Source organism: Falco punctatus (genome assembly GCF_963210335.1).
Source record: "Falco punctatus genome assembly, chromosome: 7".
Taxonomy (NCBI): domain Eukaryota; kingdom Metazoa; phylum Chordata; class Aves; order Falconiformes; family Falconidae; genus Falco; species Falco punctatus.
Window position 1 is genome coordinate 65,616,535 of NC_137587.1, and position 21,311 is coordinate 65,637,845.

Genomic DNA, 21,311 nt, shown 5'->3' on the forward strand with positions numbered 1-21,311 from the left:
ATCAACCATTTTTAATGAGCAGCAACCATACACTTTCGAGTTCTCAAACACAGCACTACACCATACACTTCACCTGCCAACAAAGACAACAAGATAACATACACGACTAAAATCTGATTGCTTATAGACTGTAACATAACAGCTACGCACTGTGTGCTAGGCCCCAGGATCCAATTATCTAAAGCAAGAACAGCTTACATGAAGGATAAATTGGAAACTCAAGGATCAAAATCGCCAATTAATTCAGTAGTAACTACTCTATGTTGCAGCATAAAATCATTACTATTCCACTTAAATGTGTAAGCGGTTGTGTTTATCATGGAGGAGTGGGCGTATTTAATACTTCTCTGCAGCACAGACCCAGGAAACCAATACGCCCTTTGCAATTAGTGCAGTGAGAAAGGAAGACCAGTTTCAGTTCTGTGAGGTGACTAGCCCTCCATTTCAAAGCCAAATAAATCTTCAGATTAGGAACACAAGCACTTAAATGGCTATTCAGAGAAAGATCACATTTGAAACCTTTCGTCTGCCACATGTTGCTCACCTCCGAAATCCTTATAGACAAAGAGCTCCTCAAGTGACTCTTGACTTGGAAAAGAAAGCATCACTAAGGTCCTTCAATGACACAGCTAAGAACACTCACTACTAGCTAAAACTGAGAAAGATACAAAAATAGTAAAAGAAACTGCAAAGTAAGGCTGCGGATTGTATCGCATAAAAGGAAAGGTGATGTCTATATGTTTCAGGTGTTATCTATGTATACTTTCATGTCCAGGAAGCCTCAGCTCTAGGAAATTCTCATTATTAGCCCCACTTGCAAAGAGAAAGTGTCCAAAGTCCATTACCTGGGGACAAAGATGGAGTTGTGAAGGAAGTTCTCAAAGACTTTCCGGTACTCTGCTTCTTCCTTCTCAGCTTGCTTTTCTGCCTCTGTCTTGGGACAAGCACAACAAGGTCCTTTTTCTCCACCGCATCCCTCTGGCTTGGTGGGTTCAGTAGCTTCTTCTGTATCAATGGTCCCATCAGCATATCTTCGAATTGGGACTTTATCTTAAAAGAGAAGAACAGAGGCAGCTCGTTTCTTTTCTCTCTGTATTACAAATACAGCAATAATCCCATGTTTACCCATTCCTTTCTACTTGCTGTTACGCACAAAAGAGTTGCAAAGCAGGGTACAGGCTTTAGCTCTGGTCAGTAAAAGCGCACCGGCAGGCTGAGTCACAGGCATTTCAACACAAGCGTGTTTTGTTTTCCTACCTTTGGAGCAGTAATTGTGTCTGTAAAGGTAACTGTCCTGAGGCTGCTGCTGCCATCGCACGATGTAGTATGAAAGGTTGCCATTGGGAAGAGAGGGAGGATTCCATTTCACAATCAGTTGGGATGAGGAGTTGGATGCCGAAATAACATCCAAGGGAATGGAGGGCACTGGAGGATGAAAAAGAAAAAGGGAAGTATTTACATCTACGGCATCTCCAGTGTATTTCGATGCAAGCTTTTGAAGTGAATCCCATTCCATTTCTAGACTGCAAGAAAAAAACACTATCCTATTTCAAAGAAAAGATTTTCTACTTATGACCCACTAACAACACTTACTAAGGGTTCGACTGCAACCACACACAGCTGCAATCCCAAGCTGTACTTCAGTTTACCTTTACCAGCAGAACAAAGTCTGGAATCCTAACTCCAAAACACTCACACAGTTCCCAATGAAAATAAAGTATAAACCACCACAGTTCTAATTCAAATCTTAATGCTGCTTTCATAATTACTGAAACCTTCTAGCATTATGCATGTCATCTGCACATAAATTAAACTTCTGTATTAACAATAGAACTTGCATAATAATACAATAAGCAAACTTGCAGCATTACCAACCTCTTACCCAAGAGCCCAAGATCTCACCTGCAGCATTGGTTCGGATATATACAATTTCACTTTTTGCTCCATGAATATGGTGGTTTTCCATCATTGTGAGGGTAACAGCCTTGACATAAATGGCATATTGAGTCCAAGGTTTCAATCCCTGCAGTAGAATTCCAGGGTTGTTCTCTTTGTTTGGTGGCAGGTCAACATCAACCATGTTCCAGCTATTAGAGCCACACGCATCTTGCCCATCGTACTCTGTCACATTTTTGAATGGTCTGAAACATTAAAGGTAAAAAATAGTACAAGATATTTATTTTTTCCTTAAAATTGTCATATATTTGTAAGTGTGCCTCACTACAATGTTGCTCAATAAAACAAATAAAGCTTACCAGCCTTCCATAGCAGAATAGAACAGAATAAAATCTGTATTTATTTCCAGGCAATACAAAATCAGAGTTCAGCTTTAGCTGCTTATTGCAATAAGGTAAAGTTCTCCATGAAAAGACTGAATTTACCTTTTTTTATCCAAACAGACAGTGAAACGCTTCAGACATATTTAGACTTCAGCTAAGCATATATGAAACAGAAGCAGCTCAGAACAGTTATTGATGGTGGGTGAGCTTTTTACCATAAACAACGCTAACTTCCATGACTGGACTTGACAAGTCCATCCAACAGGCTTTTTTCCCCCCCTTTTATTTCCACACAATACAAGCACATTATAGTAGTCATGCAGTCCTACTTTTCCTACCTTGCAACACTGCTGCAAGAGGACATAAAGTACTATTCTTGTTATTAGTTACTATAGACTCATCAGCACTAAGTTTACTGCACCACAGTACACCATCACAATGACATTCTTTTTCAAGCCATGCTGGACATAACGATCTGTGCTTCTGTGTCTCGCAGCCTTGCTCCGTATGTCATTACCAGCATTCTGAACCTCCCTTTTCACACCTCCATACTGCTTGGAGAGTATTGGTGTGCTCATTTTTATTTTTTACTACTTTAAATTTGAGACACTACGAGCATGTGCAAAGGCAGAGAGACACCTCCCAAGAAATCAGGCTCTCTCCATTAACCACCTCGCTCCTTCATTATCAAGAGACAGTAATACAGAAAACTACCAAAGCTAGATAATCTAAATAACCCCAAACCCTGAGCAGACATGTCGTCAAGATGAGCGGGCAAACTCCTGATCTGTGGTACTCTCTAGTCAGTACTACGACTTGAGAAGGAAATATCTCAGTGAACATGACTTAGAAGAGCTCCGCATTAGACCCCTGGATTTGGAATCCATTTGTAAGCTTCAATCAAAGCAATCCTCTCTTGCTCCACCAAGAAAAGCACTTGAACAAAAGCAGGACTTGAGGGTGAAATATGCAAACTGGACGAGCTATCCAACAGTCAGAACAGAATTGTCTACTACCTCTCGGACTGCCCCAGTTAGCCTCTGACGACGTCTACTTACGCTTCTTTGTAGTAAACAGTGAAACTAATGAGATCTCTATAATCTGGAGGGCGATACCGTTCCCATGTTAGTTTAATCCGATTCTTGAGCGTAGTGTTGGAAACGAAACGCAGAATGTGGCTTTCACCTGCAATACAGAAGGACAGGACAGGACAGAGCATCACATCACCCGTCAGTTTTTCCCGTCTCTTAGGTATCAGTTTTAGCTAATTAGCCTTTCCAGTAACGCCTGTGATAGCACAGTATACAGCAGCCTTTCTCTCTGTAGAGCTTCATATTTCATCCTACTACATTTGAGTGCTTAAGGGTAAGCAGTGACCTGGGCAATCATTTCAGAATGTGCTGGAGCTACTTGTTATTTTCTCTGAAGTAGATTTTCTTTCAATGCATCATCAGAAAGCTCTTGAAAACTACTTCAGACTCTCCCCGAGTGAGGAGTGGAAGTCCTGTATATTCACAGGACTGATTTAAAAGCACTAAATTCATCACTGAACTCCAAGGCACATGCAGAACTGTAACTGGCCTCTACGTTCTCACTTTCCGGGACAACTTTTGACAACTACAATTTGTTTTGCTGGGGAATGGACAACACGGAAAGGACAAAGGAGTTCACATTCCCACTCATGAGGCCGGACCAAGAACTCCAAAACTCAGTTCATATACGGCACAACCATTTGATGGCAGCAGCTTCCAGCTACTCTTCTGTACAGAGCTGGATGGAAGCCGGCAAGCTTTGAAATGAATGGCTTCCCACTACCAACTCACTGAGCTTTCCAATTCAAAACAAAATAGCATTTTAAAAACTAATTCTTGGATGAAGAAATAGTGTTCTAAGTGTCAACTGTGAGTTAGTTTCTTATGTTCCACAGAAACCTCTGAAAATAAAGGGGTTTTCACCCTCATGTACACTGGCACTATTGGTGCTATCTTTTCAAAGGCAGTTTAGCTTTTGTTGATTCTTTTCCCCTTCTCAGAGTCAGAAAGCTTTCTGTAATGGTTTTTTTAAAAAAAACAGGCAGCGGCTGGCACTAGCCTCAGTGATAGTAAGGACTGGCTGTGTGTCTGTAACTCCTCCAGGACTGCAAGCCTTTGCTCTATTGAATGTGCAAAGAATGGAGTGTGCTTACAACAAGGATCCATGCCATCTGCATTTATGCATCATGCCTAAAGAGACATTCAGCAGAGTACGTGTCCTAGTTTTGTAAACACCAGCCAGGACAAGGGGACTTGACTTATACACAAGATCCATTTTAATTTACTCGGCTCCAAGAACACCACAAATAGACCAAAGAAAAATGCACCATCAGTTCTAACAGTTTGATCATGAGGTCAAGTTTGTAAGCGTTCTGTCATCTTAATTCCTAGATGAGTGACTGCTTTTAAATGTGTTGGTTACACCTGGAGACCTGATGTGCAGACCACCAAAGCCAAAAGAGGACTTTCCAATAGCTTTAACCGTTGCAGAATCCAAAATTAAATGCAGAGACACTGAAGTTTAGGAATAGTGCAGAGCACTAAAAAGTGTTACCAATTCAAAAGCAAATAATTTGAAAATAAAGCACAGAAAACAGTTTACAAGCATTTCTAGCAACCAGGTACAATATTTGGCAGGAGCTGAAATTAAGCTTGAACGTAACAGAAACAGTTTGTTTTGGTGTCTATGCAATCGTTATTCAGCACCCTCATTAGTATCAAGAAACAGTAGATATCAGAGAATAAAATAGCTATAATGATGTACATTTGTGATGGAAACTGAGGAACTGTTCCTCCTTGGATATACCAAAACACCAGATTTTATTTCTCGTTTCCCAGGTATGTTCCTGTTGTTATAGGATGCTGCTGCCACAAAAAAAAAAGGTGTTTGGAAAGCTGTCATCTTCATTGAATGGTTTTTATAGATGAATTGGTGACTACGTAACCACCTCATTTTCCACGCATGCAAACATACTCTCACAGCTACATTTTAAAAACTGAAAAAGTAGAACAACTGAAAGTCTACTGTAATTTCTAAACTTTAACTATTGCAATGGTCAGCAACATGGCAGTGTGTTTGGGTGTTTTTTTGTGACACCTTCCTATGCAGTTTACCTTGAGATTTTTTTTTTTCTTTTTTTACTTACAAGATGCTCTCTCTCCATTGTTCCTTGGATTTATATCTCCTTTGCTTTGTCGTCCCTTGGTTCCTGAAACTTCCTCCATACGGTAAATCTCAGAAACACACAGTTTAGGATTAAATGCAAAGTACATTTTCCCCTCCTTGATCGTCAAGTTATGATGGTTCCAGTCCCACAGCTGCTGAAGATTGTGGTTGTCAAGCACATAGAAAGAATAATTCCTAGAAGGAAATTTTTGAAGAAAAAATACTGGTTTTAATTCATAGCAAATTCCAATGAAGAATACCTTAATATAAGAAAATTTTAAAACACTGTGTTTCCTCTTAATAACAAAGAGTTAAATCAGTGTTTAGCAGAATAAAGGATTTTCTTCTCCCACGTAGCAAGCTTTCCCTGAGTGCTTACTTTGGTCAGAGCGCAGGGAAATGACTGTAACACAGGACTCCAAGGCTGGCACCACACCATGTAAAGCCCGCTCCAACATGCGTTTTAATAATTGTATAGAAGCTACTATGAGAAATATAAATTCATGTCCTCTGAACAGCAGATCTCTACACTGGATTTTCCATGTTGTGGCAAACGGGGAACAATAACCTCACATACCTTATGGGAGGAAACAAACGGTGCAGTTCTGCAAATACAATTGTGAACACCGCTGTCTTGCTTACATTTACAAAAGCAACTATACCAGTGACATTTCTTTGCCTGTCTTAGCTTACCTCTTGGCTCAATGAAAATTTCCTACAATGTGTCAAGTACAATTGCACCTACACATCAAAACCTGACAGTAAACAGTTGCGCTGACTGCACAGCACAGGATCCACGCTTCAAAGTACAGAACTAACAGCGCAGGCAGCAGCATGTGCTGAGCCCAGTCCCTAAGCACAACAGTGGAATAACATGGACATCCTCTATTTCCACAGACACTACATGCAAAGTTATGTGTGTAATCCTAGTATATATTAAGAAGAAATTCCTGGTACCACTCAATTGTGCTGAATTAGAAAAAAAAAAAAAACCCAACAAACACTAACCAAACAACAGCAGGTGCAGCAGAAGATTATAAGCTCTGTATCAGCAGCAAGACAACACCTACAAAGACACTTAGATTTTGGAATAGTAGGAACAGGAATGCACAATTGCAAAATGAGTTAAAGGTCTGTGCAGCTGATGAATCTAAATCAAACCAACCCATCACACAGCATTTATTATACTTTTGTAGAAAGTCCCACCAACGTTAAGTACATCAACGTAAAAACCATTATTAACACAATAAAGCCTTGCAACTTCTGCAAGCCACTTTGCATTGGTAAGCCCACATCAACATAGTTAAACTAGGCTTTCTACAAATCCTTTTAACTACAGTTAGAGTTTTTACTGCGTAACATGTTGGAAAACCCATGAGGCTCAAAAGAAGCTGACATACTACTCATTTATCATTTTCCTTCAACTACCTGATTTAAAATTTTTCATTAATTCCTCCCTCACCCAACCTCAAGTGAAAATTGTACATTCTGGTTGCAATCTGTGTAGACATAGTTGCAGCTTCTCGTAACATACCAAAATGTTGACTGTGTTTTCAGAATAGTGTGAAAGAGATTTTTTTTTTTCTATTTCTAACTGTCCCCTAACTATCTGGGACTTGATTGCTAATGAAGTTGATATACCTGGTACTGCTTCAGATGGATGCTGAGAATAAACATGCTCACAGTTGACAAGGGAGCACACGCATACTTGTGCTTTAAATGCATCTTGCCAGGAGAGAACAAGGATGCTAAACTGCATGTGGGATTTGACAGACATCACCAAAACCTGTGTTTATTTGAGACACACACTACTCTTGTTACAGCTGACTAAAATCCCTGCAGCTCCCTGTGCACTGCTGAAAAGATGACACTTCACCATAATTAACTGCATGATTAAGCGATGGCAACTAAGCTTTCCAGGGAAGACCCAAAAAGCTGGACTCAGATTGAACACAATAAACAGAGGTGTGTATAAAAACCACCTCAGATGTTTACTGACAGCCTAGCCTGTCTCCTGCTCACAACTGTGGCAATTATGCTTTAGACAGTAGAGATAATTCTTATATTTAAGCAATGTGACTAAGCTTTCAAGAGTGTGAATAAACGAGGCAAATGAAGCACGTAGCGCTTTACACAAGTGGGCCAGAGTTGGGAGCTGCTGCAGCTCATACTTTAAAGCCATCTACACCAGTCTGAGCAGCCATCTGAGACAAAGGAAACAGGTCCTAAGGCTTCATATATACACTGAAAATATCAATTAGTGGAAGTTATTCTAGCACCATTCAAAGAACCAGGGAAACCACATTTAGAGGGCTATACACAGTCTCAGTCACAGGAGAGGCACAGCGCTGCATGGCTTGAAAGGTGGAGCAAAGGGCAACTGGAGTGCACTTAGGGCTTAGGTTATAAATAAAGATTATATCAGACTTCGGCTCTAACAGCTGCGGAAAAAATCAGGATGCCAAGGAAGATAGCATGGAAAGAATAAAAGATTCACTGTAGGAAAACAAAGCGCTGCCAATCAAACCCTGGAGACGGTAACTAAGGCAATGACTGGAGATTATGGCCTGAAGGACGGGCTAAACCTCTGAGCAGGAACAGGAGGCACATCTGGTCCCAGGCTTGCCATAAAAAGCCTCAAGGCAACCTGCATAACCCATGTGCCCCCACAGGAGAGAATTCCCACAACACGATGCGTATCCCCCACTGCACAACACCTGCAGCGACTTCATTACTGACTGGATACATTAAAAACCTGCTCACACTGTATCTGCACACGATGCTACACCTGTGCACATTCACCCACTGTAAAGCTATGAGGCAGAACATGAGAGCCAAACCAAAAGGAGATCTAGGTGATGAAAACATTTCAACAAGCTTTCAATCATCCCTTATCCCCCTCCACAGTGTACAGGACACAAAAAGCTCCTGAAAGGGGTAATGACCAGGTAGGTACACTGTTAGCAAGAGAGCAATGTGTAAAGACAAGTGACTTGCACCAAAAAGGGAATGAGAACTGACAGAGGACTGCGAATGAGAATGGTGGATGAGCTGGCTACAGAAGATGACCAGGCAGTAGAGGTTTATGGCGGACTGACCACTGTGGGACAAGATGAGCAACCCTACAAGACACACAGACCAGAAAATGTTCCCTTCTCAATGCCACAGTGATGAGAAAGACAGAACATCCCACTAGAGTGAAGAGCTGGGACATCAATCAGTAAGGGACAGGAGAAAAGGAAAACCCTTATTGCTTTACATACATGCAACATGCCACATGTTGGCTAGAAACTGTCTATTAACATGGTACATATTCTACACCTGCATCACGGGGTGACCCTGATCCTTCACGAGGACATGACAACAGAATCAAACATATAGAACACACCACCCCAATGGAGAACAGTGCAGAGGACAATACGTGAACAAAACGCTCCATTTCAAGGTCTCTCTAAAACAGGTTTGTTCTTCAGCATTTCTCTATAAGCCTGAAATTTATCAAATTTCCAAAACATTGTGGATGTTTTAATAATGCTGGTATATTCTTTTGCTTGTGCTTGCCCACCAGCACTTCAAACAGAACCACCGAAGTTACTAACAGAATACCTGTCTCTAACAGATACGTACGCACACCCTGCTAACGTAAATTTTAAGCAACTTAGAAACAGCTGGTTTTGGCCAAGGATCCCCATCTCCACCGGCAAATAAATGGGTAGGAAACTAGAGGCTTTTATATTAACCCATGGATTTGGAAGCAATGCCCCTTACTGAAGTTCTGTGTTTTCTTGTCCAGTTCGAAAAGGTAAACTGATGAGTTACTTAAACCCCCACACAAACCCAGGCTCACACCGCAGTGTACAAACTTCCCAATTCCCTTTTTGAAACTTCACATACACATCGACAGGTGAGAAAGTGTCTACACAGCCTCCTATAAAACAGAAACAAAGACAAGGAGCATTCCCCCCTGGGACCCTGCCACTGCACACATACTTTCCACCGCCTTTACTACCAGCCCAGAGGGCGTCACTCGTTCCTAAAACACTCTCACACACAGGGTGACTGCTTTGTTGAAATGCTGCGGCTAGAACAAGCCTTGCTGCTGTCGTGCTGACTGTCTGAATTCACCATAATCAGGAAAACAAACCGTGAAGTCTTCAGTGAGGAGCCATACAACAGCTACAGAACCTACTCACACCTTCCCACAAGCCTGACAGCTACTGATGCCTCTGCTTCAAAATGATGTAGAAAATGGGTGGGGTGGTGGTGTGTGTTTGAGACTGTCCCAAATTTGCTGCAGAACTTGAAACACAACATCAGCAGCTGGTCAGTGTCACAACAGGAACTCTTCCACAGTCACCATCACCTCACTTGCTCTTGAAGGCCACAAATTACTCATTTTCCAGATACCCAACCTGGAGATGCTTTGAGAAGTGCCTCACAGCAGCCACAGTTGATGACAGCAATGCACACACAGCAGCCCAGCAGAGGACAGAGGGGTCCAGCAGCATGAATGCCAGACTAGGAACCAAACTCCTGCATCAGACACTGAGACCCCTCCAGCACATCTCCATTTCAGGTTCCCTACTGCAGAGAGAATTTTTTTCCTTGTTGCGAGAGCACATGCACTACAGACAGGGTGTGCAAAAGAGGCGATGAACACTCTGAAAACAAAGTAAATTCCCTCTAAACTTTCCATTTTCTGTGATAACCAAGGCAGGCACCAGCAACTGAATAAGGAAGGAAGAAACTGTTTTGTTAGCCCAGTTCAATTAAAAAAAAAAAAAAAAAAAGGACAGTGGTGGTGGGGTCAGTTGTGTAATGAACAACTATCATAATGGACCTTAAGTTAACCTCCCTCTCATCCCCAAGGCAATGCTGGCATAAACAGCTACTATTCCAGCAGCCCAGTACTTCCCAGGTTAAGACCCCCCTCCCTGTGGTTCATAACTCTGCCAACGGAACTGTTCAAGCTCAGTCCTTCCTTGCCAGGTGCCTACTTCCACCTAGTATTTTTGGAAACTCTGTTTAGACCGTGGTGATGCCTAAATCACATTAGGCATTTTCCAAGTAAAAAGACTGCCCCCGACCCAAAATATGCAACTGCAGTAATTCCCTAGCATGGGTGAATTTTAGCACAAGTAGCTCTTTAGTATAATCTATTTTACCTCCCGCAGCCCGCCCTGCTTCCCTCGTCAAAGCTGCACCTATTTACTTCTCTGTTTGGGAATCCGATCGAAGAACTTGCCACTTCCCTTCATATCAGCTCTGCCTGCTGACATACAAGGTACCATAAATGTAATTACTACTTGAAACACAAAGCTAAACTCCAATTTGAAGAGAGCAAAGGAGAGAGGGGGAGAGAAGAAAAGACAAATCGGTAACTGGAGTATCTGTGAGAGCATGCCGCATCCTAAGTGGGCTGAATGAGCCTTGTGCTCGGCAGCGACAAGCCTCTAGGATTTGCAAATAGAAAACAAGCTTTTCTGCAGAGCCAGTGTTCTTACTGAAAAAGACAGCGTGCTTTTCAAGTGCAGGATGAAGAGCTGCCCTTTGACTTGCTCTGTCAGATGGTGGAATTTGAAGAATTTAAGGCTGACCAAAGACCAGCCTGAGAGAACGACAGAGGTTGTGAAGAATCCCTCGCGCTGTAACTTTACCCTGCCAGGGCAGATAAATCAGACAACAAGTAGCCTTTCCCAGGACCCTCCCACCACTTTTTCTTACAAGACTGCCCCAAATTGTTCATTTAACAGTACTGTCATTACTGAGGGAGGCTTAATTCTCCCAGAGAACACTGGTTTAAACCTGGGATGACTATTTGATTCAGGAAGAGGAAGAGCAAGGCAGTTTGCTGGAGGATCATCACCACACCTAAGCACTGCAAGTTTTGCAGAGATAAGAACTTTTGTCCCTACTATCTCCTACCATCATAGGAAAACAGGAGTTAGATACAGCAAAACATATCACACACTGTGTAATTATACGAACATATAACCCACAGATCAACTTTACTTTTCCTGACCAGTCTTTTTTCTGCTTGACAGATAATTCATTTAATATCAGCATTTCAAGGAGCTGCAAACAATTGCAACTTGTAAACTATTGGGTTACTTCCAGTTGCACTCCCTGTTAAGTAAAGTTCAAGTTTCCTTCCAGCAGACATTCTCCATAAAACTCTGATAAAAGCCAACATTAAAAAACTGCAAGGAAATCCAACAGTTTCTGAACAAACTCTTTTCTCAAACAGACCAAAAAGAACAAACGATAGAAAGATGCTTTCTAGAAAAACCTAAAGTGAAAAGCAACAGCAAAGTTTCCACAAAAATACTTTTAACATACTGAATTTAATATTTTAATTTGGATAGTAATCCAAATGAGCGATGACTGCACAATGGTATTCATTAGGAGAAAAACACTGCATATTAGTGGAAGAAAAGATTCTGTAAATGGTATGTGAATATTTTTTAGGAGATTTATTCTCTCTGGCTTTCTATTAAAGTGAAATTGCCTCTACAAATGTCTGAACACTTACCCGTCCACCTGTTCCTCTCCCAGAATATACCGCAGGTTCTTCAAGAAAGACAGGGAGACTAATGCATGGGAATGACGAATTTTCACATAACCCGTTACTGTCTCAATCAGACCCATAAAATTCTCCAGTTCTGAGGCGATGTTATCTACAGCAAGAAAAACACAATATTATTATTGTAGAATTCATAGCTTTAGCTGCTGTTCTGATTAATGCAGTATTAGCTCAGTAAGAGAAAATTTATTTGTTGCTTTTGAAAACGTGAGACACTGGTATTCCCTCCCCCAGTAAGAGTTGCCTGTGTGGACAGATGGTTGGAGGGCAAACTAAAGCCACAGAGCAACAGTGGAAAACCAGTCTTGCTTTTCCATACTGGTATACCTGCTTTTTCCATGGACATTGCACTTTGAAGCCAGCACCAAATGTTGAGCCAGCATTCTGGCAGGGATGAAAAGACCCTTGTATAAGTGTACACATCCATGAGACTGGAATTGCTCTTCGGCTACAGAGCAAAGCTCAGGCAGAAAGTTCCATTGGAAAACAGAGATGGAGACTGAAGATGAAGAGGTGGAAGTATACTACCGCTCTTCTCTGGGGCAATAAAGCATCGCTTTCAGTGACCCTTAAAAAGCTTTGGCTACAAAACCGAGGACTCTTGATCAAACAGCAAAGATAAAACTGAAAGGATGTCCTCAAGCCATGGAGCATGTTCCACATAGCTCGCTAAAGGTGATCTTCTATAATAAATTATTAAAACAACTGCAGACCAAGCTCTACTTTTTAATGCTGCCCCCTCCGTAGGAACTGTTCTGTTCCTGCCTAGGTCTGCAACACCCCATCCTTCACAAGGCTCAAGCTTTGCAGTCTTTAGCACCCAGCAAACCCTGGCCCATGCCCACTGCCTGGTGTCATTCTCCTGTGAGGTTACATGGCAGTTGTGAGGGTAAGTTTTTAAGCACTCGGGATGGGAGAAGCTGCTATGGGGTATGCTGCCATAAAACCCCCGAGGTCCTAACTGACGGCTGGAAAGCCCCATTACCAAATGCCAGTGGTTGGTGCCTGTACCAAATAAGCTGGGAGGAAGCTGATGCTCTTCAGTAGTCTAAGGTAACACTTCAAAAATCAATAAAAAATATCCCACACTTGCCCCAGGTAACTGAACATCTCTCATAAGGGGAGACTGTACCTGTAGCAGTGGGACCATGAGTGAAATAATCCACGTGCTGCTGTTTCTAAACTCTGAAATTTTCATTCAGCAGGAGAAAAGGAGTCAAATATATCTCAATCTTTCAACCTTATTCATGAAACCAAAAGGGACGTTCCATAGGGAGATACATTTCCAATAAAAACTAACAGTGATTTTCACTCTGCTTTTAAGAGCTCATCAGCTGTCAACACTTCCCTGACTGATGAATCACTACCCTGACAAATTTAATCCAGAGCTTGTTCAAGACATGTGACAAAGGTAGCCTGCTCGCCAACGATGACCATCCAGAGGCACAGTGCTAGGCTTTATATGAGCTCTCAACACTCTGGATTCCATGTTTTAGCAAGACACCGCACCTTGCCTTGGAAGGGGAGGATATGCAGTCTTACAGTGCCCTGCCCTACTTGCAGCCGAGTTATTTACCTACCCAGATGCAAGGATTTTCAACTTTTCCACCTTCTTAGGCCTTTATTATTCCTTTGGGACTACTGCTCATCTCACTGCCTAATCCTGGTTCCCTGTCCTGCCAAAACCCCCAACAAAAATACTTTCACTGCCTTATAACTTGGTAGCTGAATACCTATTCCATCCACACGTTGGAGAATGGTGCTACAGTCAGCAGGCCAAACCAAACAGGAGTACTGCATGGGGCTGGACAGCAGTTTGCTGAGTTTTTAATGTTCTTATCACTATGCTGACAGACAAAAAGAAAAATATTAAAAGCAGCCTTATCAGAGGTTCATAAAGAGAGGGTAACCACTTACTTCCACGACGGATGTTAATCAGCAGATTTCCCTTCAGAATTGTGCATCCCTGCAACATTTGTGCTGACGTGACGGAGTCAATCGTCTTTGTTTTCCCATCCTCACATATTTTGGGGCAAGGCCCCTCACAAGGGCTGCAGAACATGCTGTTAGGAGAAAAAGGGAGACTGAAAATATGCAATGATATCCAACTCTAAGTCCACAGACTGCTTTGAGTTAAATTTTGAAAGACATTTCCCTCTAAAGCTTAAGACAAATCCTTCAAGCTAGAACTAAAGTTACCACGCTTCTCCAGAGGGCTGCAGGTAACATAGTACACGTGGCTGATCGACTCCAGAGAGGCTGGTGCATCACAGCTCCTGTTTACAGCACCACAGGAGTGAACGAATGGACCCGTATCCACCACCTGCCAGCTTCTGAAAGGCTCTGTGGTCCTTCCAAAGTTGAAGGCACTTCAGGTAAAACCCAGCACCTTTGCATCTGTGCATTTACTCTAACTTCATTATACCCAGAAAGACCACCCTTCTCATTTTCATTTATACAGACAGCCTCAGAGTGCTGCGAAATTTCGTGCTAATCCAGGCTCAGTCTCCAAAAACAGGCCAGCCAGGAATCGGAGATGGGAAAATACTCTTCAAGTTCTTATGACGCTTGTCTCCGTGCCCTTAAACCAACATCTGAAGCTCAGCACAAGGGAATTCCATACTCCTGGTCATTTTAACTTGGGAAAGAAAACTGTGGGAGCACAACACGTTCATTCATGAATGACGTGGAAAAAGGGAGCAGTGATTTAGTCACTATTTCTTATAACTTAAGAGGTATTAAAGCAGCAAGTTTAAACAAACAGAAGGATGCATCTTGATGCAAGGCAAAAGTAATTTTCAACAGGAATTGGGAGAAACAGGCTGGAAGTCTAAGCAGGTTCAAAATGGATTATACAGATGGCAGCAAGAGAACATGTCCGCTAGTGACTACAAAACACGACGGCAGACACAACCCCGAACTCAGAAATCAGATCGCCAGAAGCTGGAAGGAAACACTGAAGCACAGGATCACTTCTCCTGCTTCTATACTTACAAGCATTCCTAAGTATTTTTTAGTGGTCAAACCTAAGGAACAAGAACTCAAGCCAGCCTAGACTTTGGCTACAACACGTTTTTAAAGGCTCAATATTATACTGTCTGCATACCCACCTCAAAACTGAACACTTCATGTGTGCACAAAACATGCCCTCTGATCACCCCTCCTGGTAGATGTCTTTCCCGATTTAAGATAACTTTTATTTTTCAATTTATTCTAGTACTGTCCTTTGTATTTCATTATTACTTACTCCACCTTATCACTTCAGAGGGGAGAAATGAAAAAGAAAACAACCCAAACCCAGCTCCAAAGACAACAGTAATGAACATGGACTTACTACTTATTCTTTTAAAAACAAACTGAACCCACTTTCTTCTGAGGCTTAAAGAAACATGTAAATTGATAACAAGTTCTTCATGCATAAACAATACAAGAAAGATGCCTCCTTTACTTAGTAGTAAGCTCCTATTTCAAAATCCTGCACTATAACGTGCCATAAACCACTAAAAGCTGCAGACACAAGCAAAAGGCATTCAGCTAAACGTACAAAGAATGCTGGAAATGCTTTCCATTCACAACTATTTGTTAGCATCACCTCTGGGAACAAAACATTCACTGGCCTTGAGTTACAGCTCCTTTCAATCTTTGCAGCAGAGCACACCACACCACCGAGACAAGATGGCCATGCGTTTCAGCGTAAGCGGTTCAAACAGCTGGTACTACAACCTCAAGGAGATGACAACAGAAAAATTCCTCAGGTGAATATCTGCGTTTGAGCAAAGGCAATGTTAAGGTGCTTACATTCAAATATCCACCAGAGATTGCCTTACTATTTGATCAGAATGACTGATGACACACAAGCGGTGCTGGTTATCAACACAACGGCCTATCAAAAAACCCCCAGCATCTTAGAACAGCCTACAAGGACATCTTTTTAGCACAGTACTGAAGCACTGTGAATCTTAGCACACTACCCTTTACTCAAAGTCTATGACTTCCAAGGGTCAATAGGCAACTAAGGCTGCTTGCTTAAACCACTGACAAAAGAGGAAAATCATACGCATGCATCACTCCAACTGCTAGAATTAAGAGCAGATGAGTGACAGTCTCACAAGAAATTATGCTGTATAATGTTGTCAGCTGCTGCATTATTTTTGTCACCATCTACATGATTGCTCCCTTTTAAAACAGCATTGTTATCTTCTGAAAACAGTGAGAAAAGGGAAGTAAAATTAAATACGCTGAAGAATGGATGTGTCTAAAATGCAAGCACACATAAAACAAATAATATGCGAAGCTAGATAACTCCTTATGGTTTGTTCTGTGTGATAATGGTCATCAGCCAACCTCCAACCTTGTGTTCCTGGGCTTTCGCCGTGATTTTGCTATTGTCTACTTGAAGATCTGGTTCCGCATTGCACTGACCTTCGCAAGTCCTTCACAAGAATCAGGGGCAACTGCTAACGCACAGGACCACAGGCAATCAGACCTTTCAACAGTGAATTCGCCTAAGCAAGCCTTTACCAGGAAATCATGCAATTCTCCATCATATGTTCTCATATCTACGCAATAATTTGCATCATAAGCTGCCACAGAACAAGGGGTGGAAAACCCCAAACGTGACAACTTTCCCAAAACCCAATGGACTTTCCAGAAGCTGCATTACCTTTGGCTCCCATTGCGTATGAATCCAGAGGGGCATTCTGCCATGCACTCATCGTTGTGAATCACAAATCTCTCATATTCACTTGTTTCGGTGGCAGGGACTTTGGAGCAAAACTCTTTAGTCACGCAGCGCCAGCCCTCGAACTTGTAGGTGTTGGGAGGGCAGGTGGGCATGCAGACTCCTTCGTAGTAGTAATTGCGGCAGGCCACGCAAGCGGTGTTGTTGTCGGGTGCCGTGCAGCTCCCCAAGCATTCGGGATGGCAACACTCATTTTGGTCTGTGCAGGCTCGCTTGCCACATGAGCTGGGGCACACTACAAGACAGAAGGCAAGGTAGCATGAACAACAGCTCTTAAATAAAGTGAACGGCACCAAAGCGAAAACCCTGACCCATACAACTCTATGCTTTCATTCCCTGGGCTCTAGAGTATCTCTGCAAAAGAACAACTCCTGTAAAAATGACAAATTAAATTCTCTTTTTCTCAGTTTTAGTAGCCTGAAAATAATTTTTCCTCAAATCAAATTTATAACATAAAACAATTAAATAATAAGGAAAACTGCTGGAAGCAAGACCAACATAAGGATAACGGAAACAGGCAAGTACTGGAATCTGCTCCATAGCCCTAGTATTATGGGAAGTTTCTTTGTTTGGGTTGGTGGCTGTTTTTTGGTGGGATTTTTTGTGGGTGTTTTCTTTTTTTTTTTTTCCTTTTTTTTTCCCCTAGTGCTGACTTACTGTCTTTCTAAGCATTTCTTGTCTTTCCTATTTGTACTTCAAATTGGTCTTTTACTGGCAAGAAAACAAGCTCCCTTTAAACTACTTAATTACACTTGTACAATAAAGCACTGCTATACTGTAGCACACATGGTTAGGTTGACCCCAATGTAGCATCCCAATGTTGCTTAAGTATGCAAAATGAGGTTTAACAAAGTACAGATGGTACACATCAAATACTGTGGAATCATGGAGCTACTATTTTCCCTTGAAGAGTGTAACAGAATTCTGCCTTATCCCCAGTTTCTGGGTTCAGAGAACAAAATATGAAAGGGAGAAAAAAAAAATGGGGTGCAAACTTATGGAGACATTCATTTCACGTGAAAGCATTTCAGCTTGGAAGACATGAACAAAGAGCAGAACTGTCAGCAGACAAGCTAACCACCGCTACATCAAAAGAAGTGGCAGCATTATATTTATGTAACAACAACATTTTGATTACAGCATTGTATGGCCTTTTAGCCATGTGAGTTTGTGTGCCAGAGGCTCTGTAAACAAACACAGATAGGAAATCTGGTTTGCATTAAGTAACTGTTTTCCACTTTCTTACTTAGCTAAAACACAGTACCAGTAATAACAGCATAAAACAAAATTTCAGTAGTACAACTATAGTGAGATCCAAGCAAAGCACCACAAGACATTTAAACTGAACAATTTGAGCAAAAAGCATACAACCAGCAAAGAAGTTAACATCGCAGCAAAGAAGTTAACATCGCAGCAAAGAAGTTAATAGCCCAAAATGAACACAGAAGCAGCAGAGCCCAGCCTGTAGAGAAAGACAATGTTTATGAAAAGTTCTGCACTGCAATTTATCGCTCAGTTTGCAACTAACTACAGTGTCGTTCTAACGCAGGGCTAAACACCCTAAAATCTTGAACCCCTCCTCTTCCCATAACTAAGATCTAGGCTTTCCAGTATGTTTTTACAGTGCTGTTGAGCAGAGCACCACAATCATGAGACAGGACCAAATAAGCCTGACAGTGCTATTAAGTAGTAATTTAAAAAATAACACAAAACCCCCAAACTCTGCGCTGCGTCAGGACCTAGACATCCTACACCACGTTTTGATTGTAAGAAGCCATTTTCTGCCAGTTTTAAGGTAGTGCCCATGTTGAAAAGGACTCGTAAAACTGCCATCGGAGAAGTTTGACCCTCTCCCATCAAAATGGTTCTACATTAATCTTGCTTAATTTTATTCATTTCGTTGGTTTTGGTTTTTTTTAACCCTAACTGCCAACCTTGCAAGTTCAAGCTTCTGGGTAGGAAGCTGGGTTCTCCTTACACAACCAAGGCTAAGAAAAGCGTTGTGGAAGAAATTCCACCTGCACACAGTCTCCAAGTAACCCAAGAGCCTGTATTAGCAGGTAGCTATGAAGTACCGTCAGCAGACCTGCTTACAACATCTGACAGTGCTATTACTTGTATATATGTAGCTGCACATCGCTAACACAAGAGGCTTGCATTCAAGACAGCTTGGATACACTGGATTGAATGCAGCAGGTCTACTGCGTGAGAAGATACTACTGAAGTTGCCCAAGAGCTCATCTGTCTTTTCCAACTAGACAAGAACCATTACTTATCCCTGCAGCCCTTTCCTTGCACATACTGCTATTATAACCCAACAGCTGTGCTCTTACCACTACCGCTCCGTACCTGTACAGTCATTTTTTCAGAGTGAAACCAGGCAGAATAGCACAGAGGGGCGGAGGGGGGAGACTGTGGAAACAAGAAGGTCGCAGCATGAGGATGGCTGAGGTTTGCCCAGGTAGCACATGTATCACATGCAGGCCAAATTAAAGAGAATTTTTGCAGACCCAGTTACTTCTAAGACTACTGAGAGCAGGAATGCAGAGGAAATCACTGCTAAATAATGATTGTGTAAAGATGCTGCATTTTTTTTTTCTTCATGAAAATGAAAACAACATATGCACCAAACTGTTACCCGAGAACAAACAAGCATGTTAAGTGAATATTCTTTTCTCAATGGTAACCTGCAATGGAGCAAAGCCTGCCCCAATGCACCTTAGTAAGGCTTCATCAATTGCCTTTCACCTTAAGATATACAGTACTACTTGCATTTGCGACTACAAAGGGATTAAAAATTAAATAAATAAATCAGTGTGCCTTGCTAGCAGATGGACTGGTGTTCTGAGCGGGTGCCAGAACTCGGATTTCACATGGTAGCTACATTCCCAGTTCAAAGCCCTAAGAAAAATAATACAAACACATCCCTGATGCCTCCACAAAGTTCATTGCTAGATGCATTGATTAATGACATAATCTTTTTGTTTTCGTCTAGACTATGTGCTAAAAAACAAATGCTGCTACACTAAGTATTGAGATGAATACAAAAGTTTTTTCTAAGAATGAAATAAACTCAGTCTTTTTCTGCTGTGTTTCCTTGAAGTCTCTGCCATTCATGAACAGTCCGCTACATAAATAGGATTCCCTGCATCTCCTGGTAAATCTGCTGACTCTCGTCTACAGTAATATAAATTGAAGTACAGAAGGATACACAAGTTCACAAGAAAAAGGCAATCAGTGAAACAGGTTTTCCAAACCACAGTGATATTTTAATCACAACCATTTTAAAAAGAACCGTTGAAAACTTTTTAAAGATAATTTTTTAAAAGCTCAGCAAACCTTGCTTTTCTCTCAGTCCTATTTTTTGCCTGTTCTTGCTAACATTGGCATAGTTTTCAGCCTGGAGACAATACGGGTATCCCGTTTCTTTGAAGAGGCAGAACAAGAACTTTTGTGCGCGTAGGATACATTGTGAACAACAAAAAGCCTCACCTGCCTTACACCCAGCTTCCCTCAGATATTCCCGTCACAAAAATCTTACTAAACAATACTGGCTGGCCCTACAATCCCATGGGCCCCATCTACCCTCCCAGCCTGTGCTACTTGGGCTGCTAGATTTGTACCCAAGCATTTAAAATGCATGTTCCAAAACACTGTTGCCAAAGAAAACCCTGAAATACGCTCGGTAACTTGTTGACTTTAGTCCACAAGAACATTAGAGACACAAACATGAGCAAACAGTGGGCTGACATTTGGGGACAGAAATTACCAGCCAGGTACAACAGTGCCTTGGATCATGAAGGCTGATGACTGCATACAAAAAATACCCCAACCCCCTGAACAAATCCTTGCTGACAAGTACAATGGCAAAAAATGCTTAATTGTCATCACATGGAGCTAACCAAGATAATGGAAAATTTCAGAGACCTTGGAGGGCAGCCATGGAAGAAGTCAAAGCAAGACCTGGAGAAGGGCAGACCTAAAGCAGCTTCATGACTTTAATAAAGAGATGATAGTGGCTTGACTAGACCCGAGTGTCCACTTACATTTAGGCAGTGAAAGTACTGAAAAATCATCAGATCTTCAGAGAAGGACATTACAAGAGTAGCAGTGGCTAAAAAAATCCAATTTACTGGAGCAACACCAGCAGCAGTAGTTTCTTTGATCATCCATGCTTCACCTTCTGATTCCTTCAAATAAGCTTGCCTCATCAACAAAATTCAGATATTCCAAATATTATTAAAAGACTATGATCACACACAAAAAAAGGCAACACATTTCATTCCAAGGTGCCCAATTACTTAGCAAATCAGATTCAGACCTCACACACAGAAAGGAGATACTTTAAAACCAAATGTAAAGATCTTACAAACAAGAGGAGCTCCAAGAGAATCTGACTCAGAAACTCATTATTCTCAATTAAAATCCCCAAGATGCTAAACCAAAATTGCAAACACAAAGCAAGGTTGGGACACCCTCAAACGCAACTCTCCAAAAAAAAAAGCAAGAA

General features: G+C 41.7%; 1 protein-coding gene across 7 annotated transcripts in view; it reads right to left on the reverse strand.

Annotated features, from left to right (window-relative positions):
• IGF1R (insulin like growth factor 1 receptor) overlaps positions 1-21,311 on the reverse strand; it is a 188,642-nt gene that overhangs the window by 28,237 nt on the left and 139,094 nt on the right. For all 7 annotated transcript variants that reach the window (XM_080397196.1, XM_080397195.1, XM_080397200.1 and 4 more), the window contains 8 exons: positions 16,724-17,036; positions 13,978-14,123; positions 12,010-12,154; positions 5,458-5,672; positions 3,338-3,464; positions 1,903-2,141; positions 1,258-1,425; positions 846-1,050 (listed from right to left, as the gene is read on the reverse strand). In XM_080397196.1, coding sequence (XP_080253322.1) covers positions 846-1,050; positions 1,258-1,425; positions 1,903-2,141; positions 3,338-3,464; positions 5,458-5,672; positions 12,010-12,154; positions 13,978-14,123; positions 16,724-17,036 — 1,558 coding nt within the window. The remainder of the gene's footprint in view (positions 1-845; positions 1,051-1,257; positions 1,426-1,902; positions 2,142-3,337; positions 3,465-5,457; positions 5,673-12,009; positions 12,155-13,977; positions 14,124-16,723; positions 17,037-21,311) is intronic.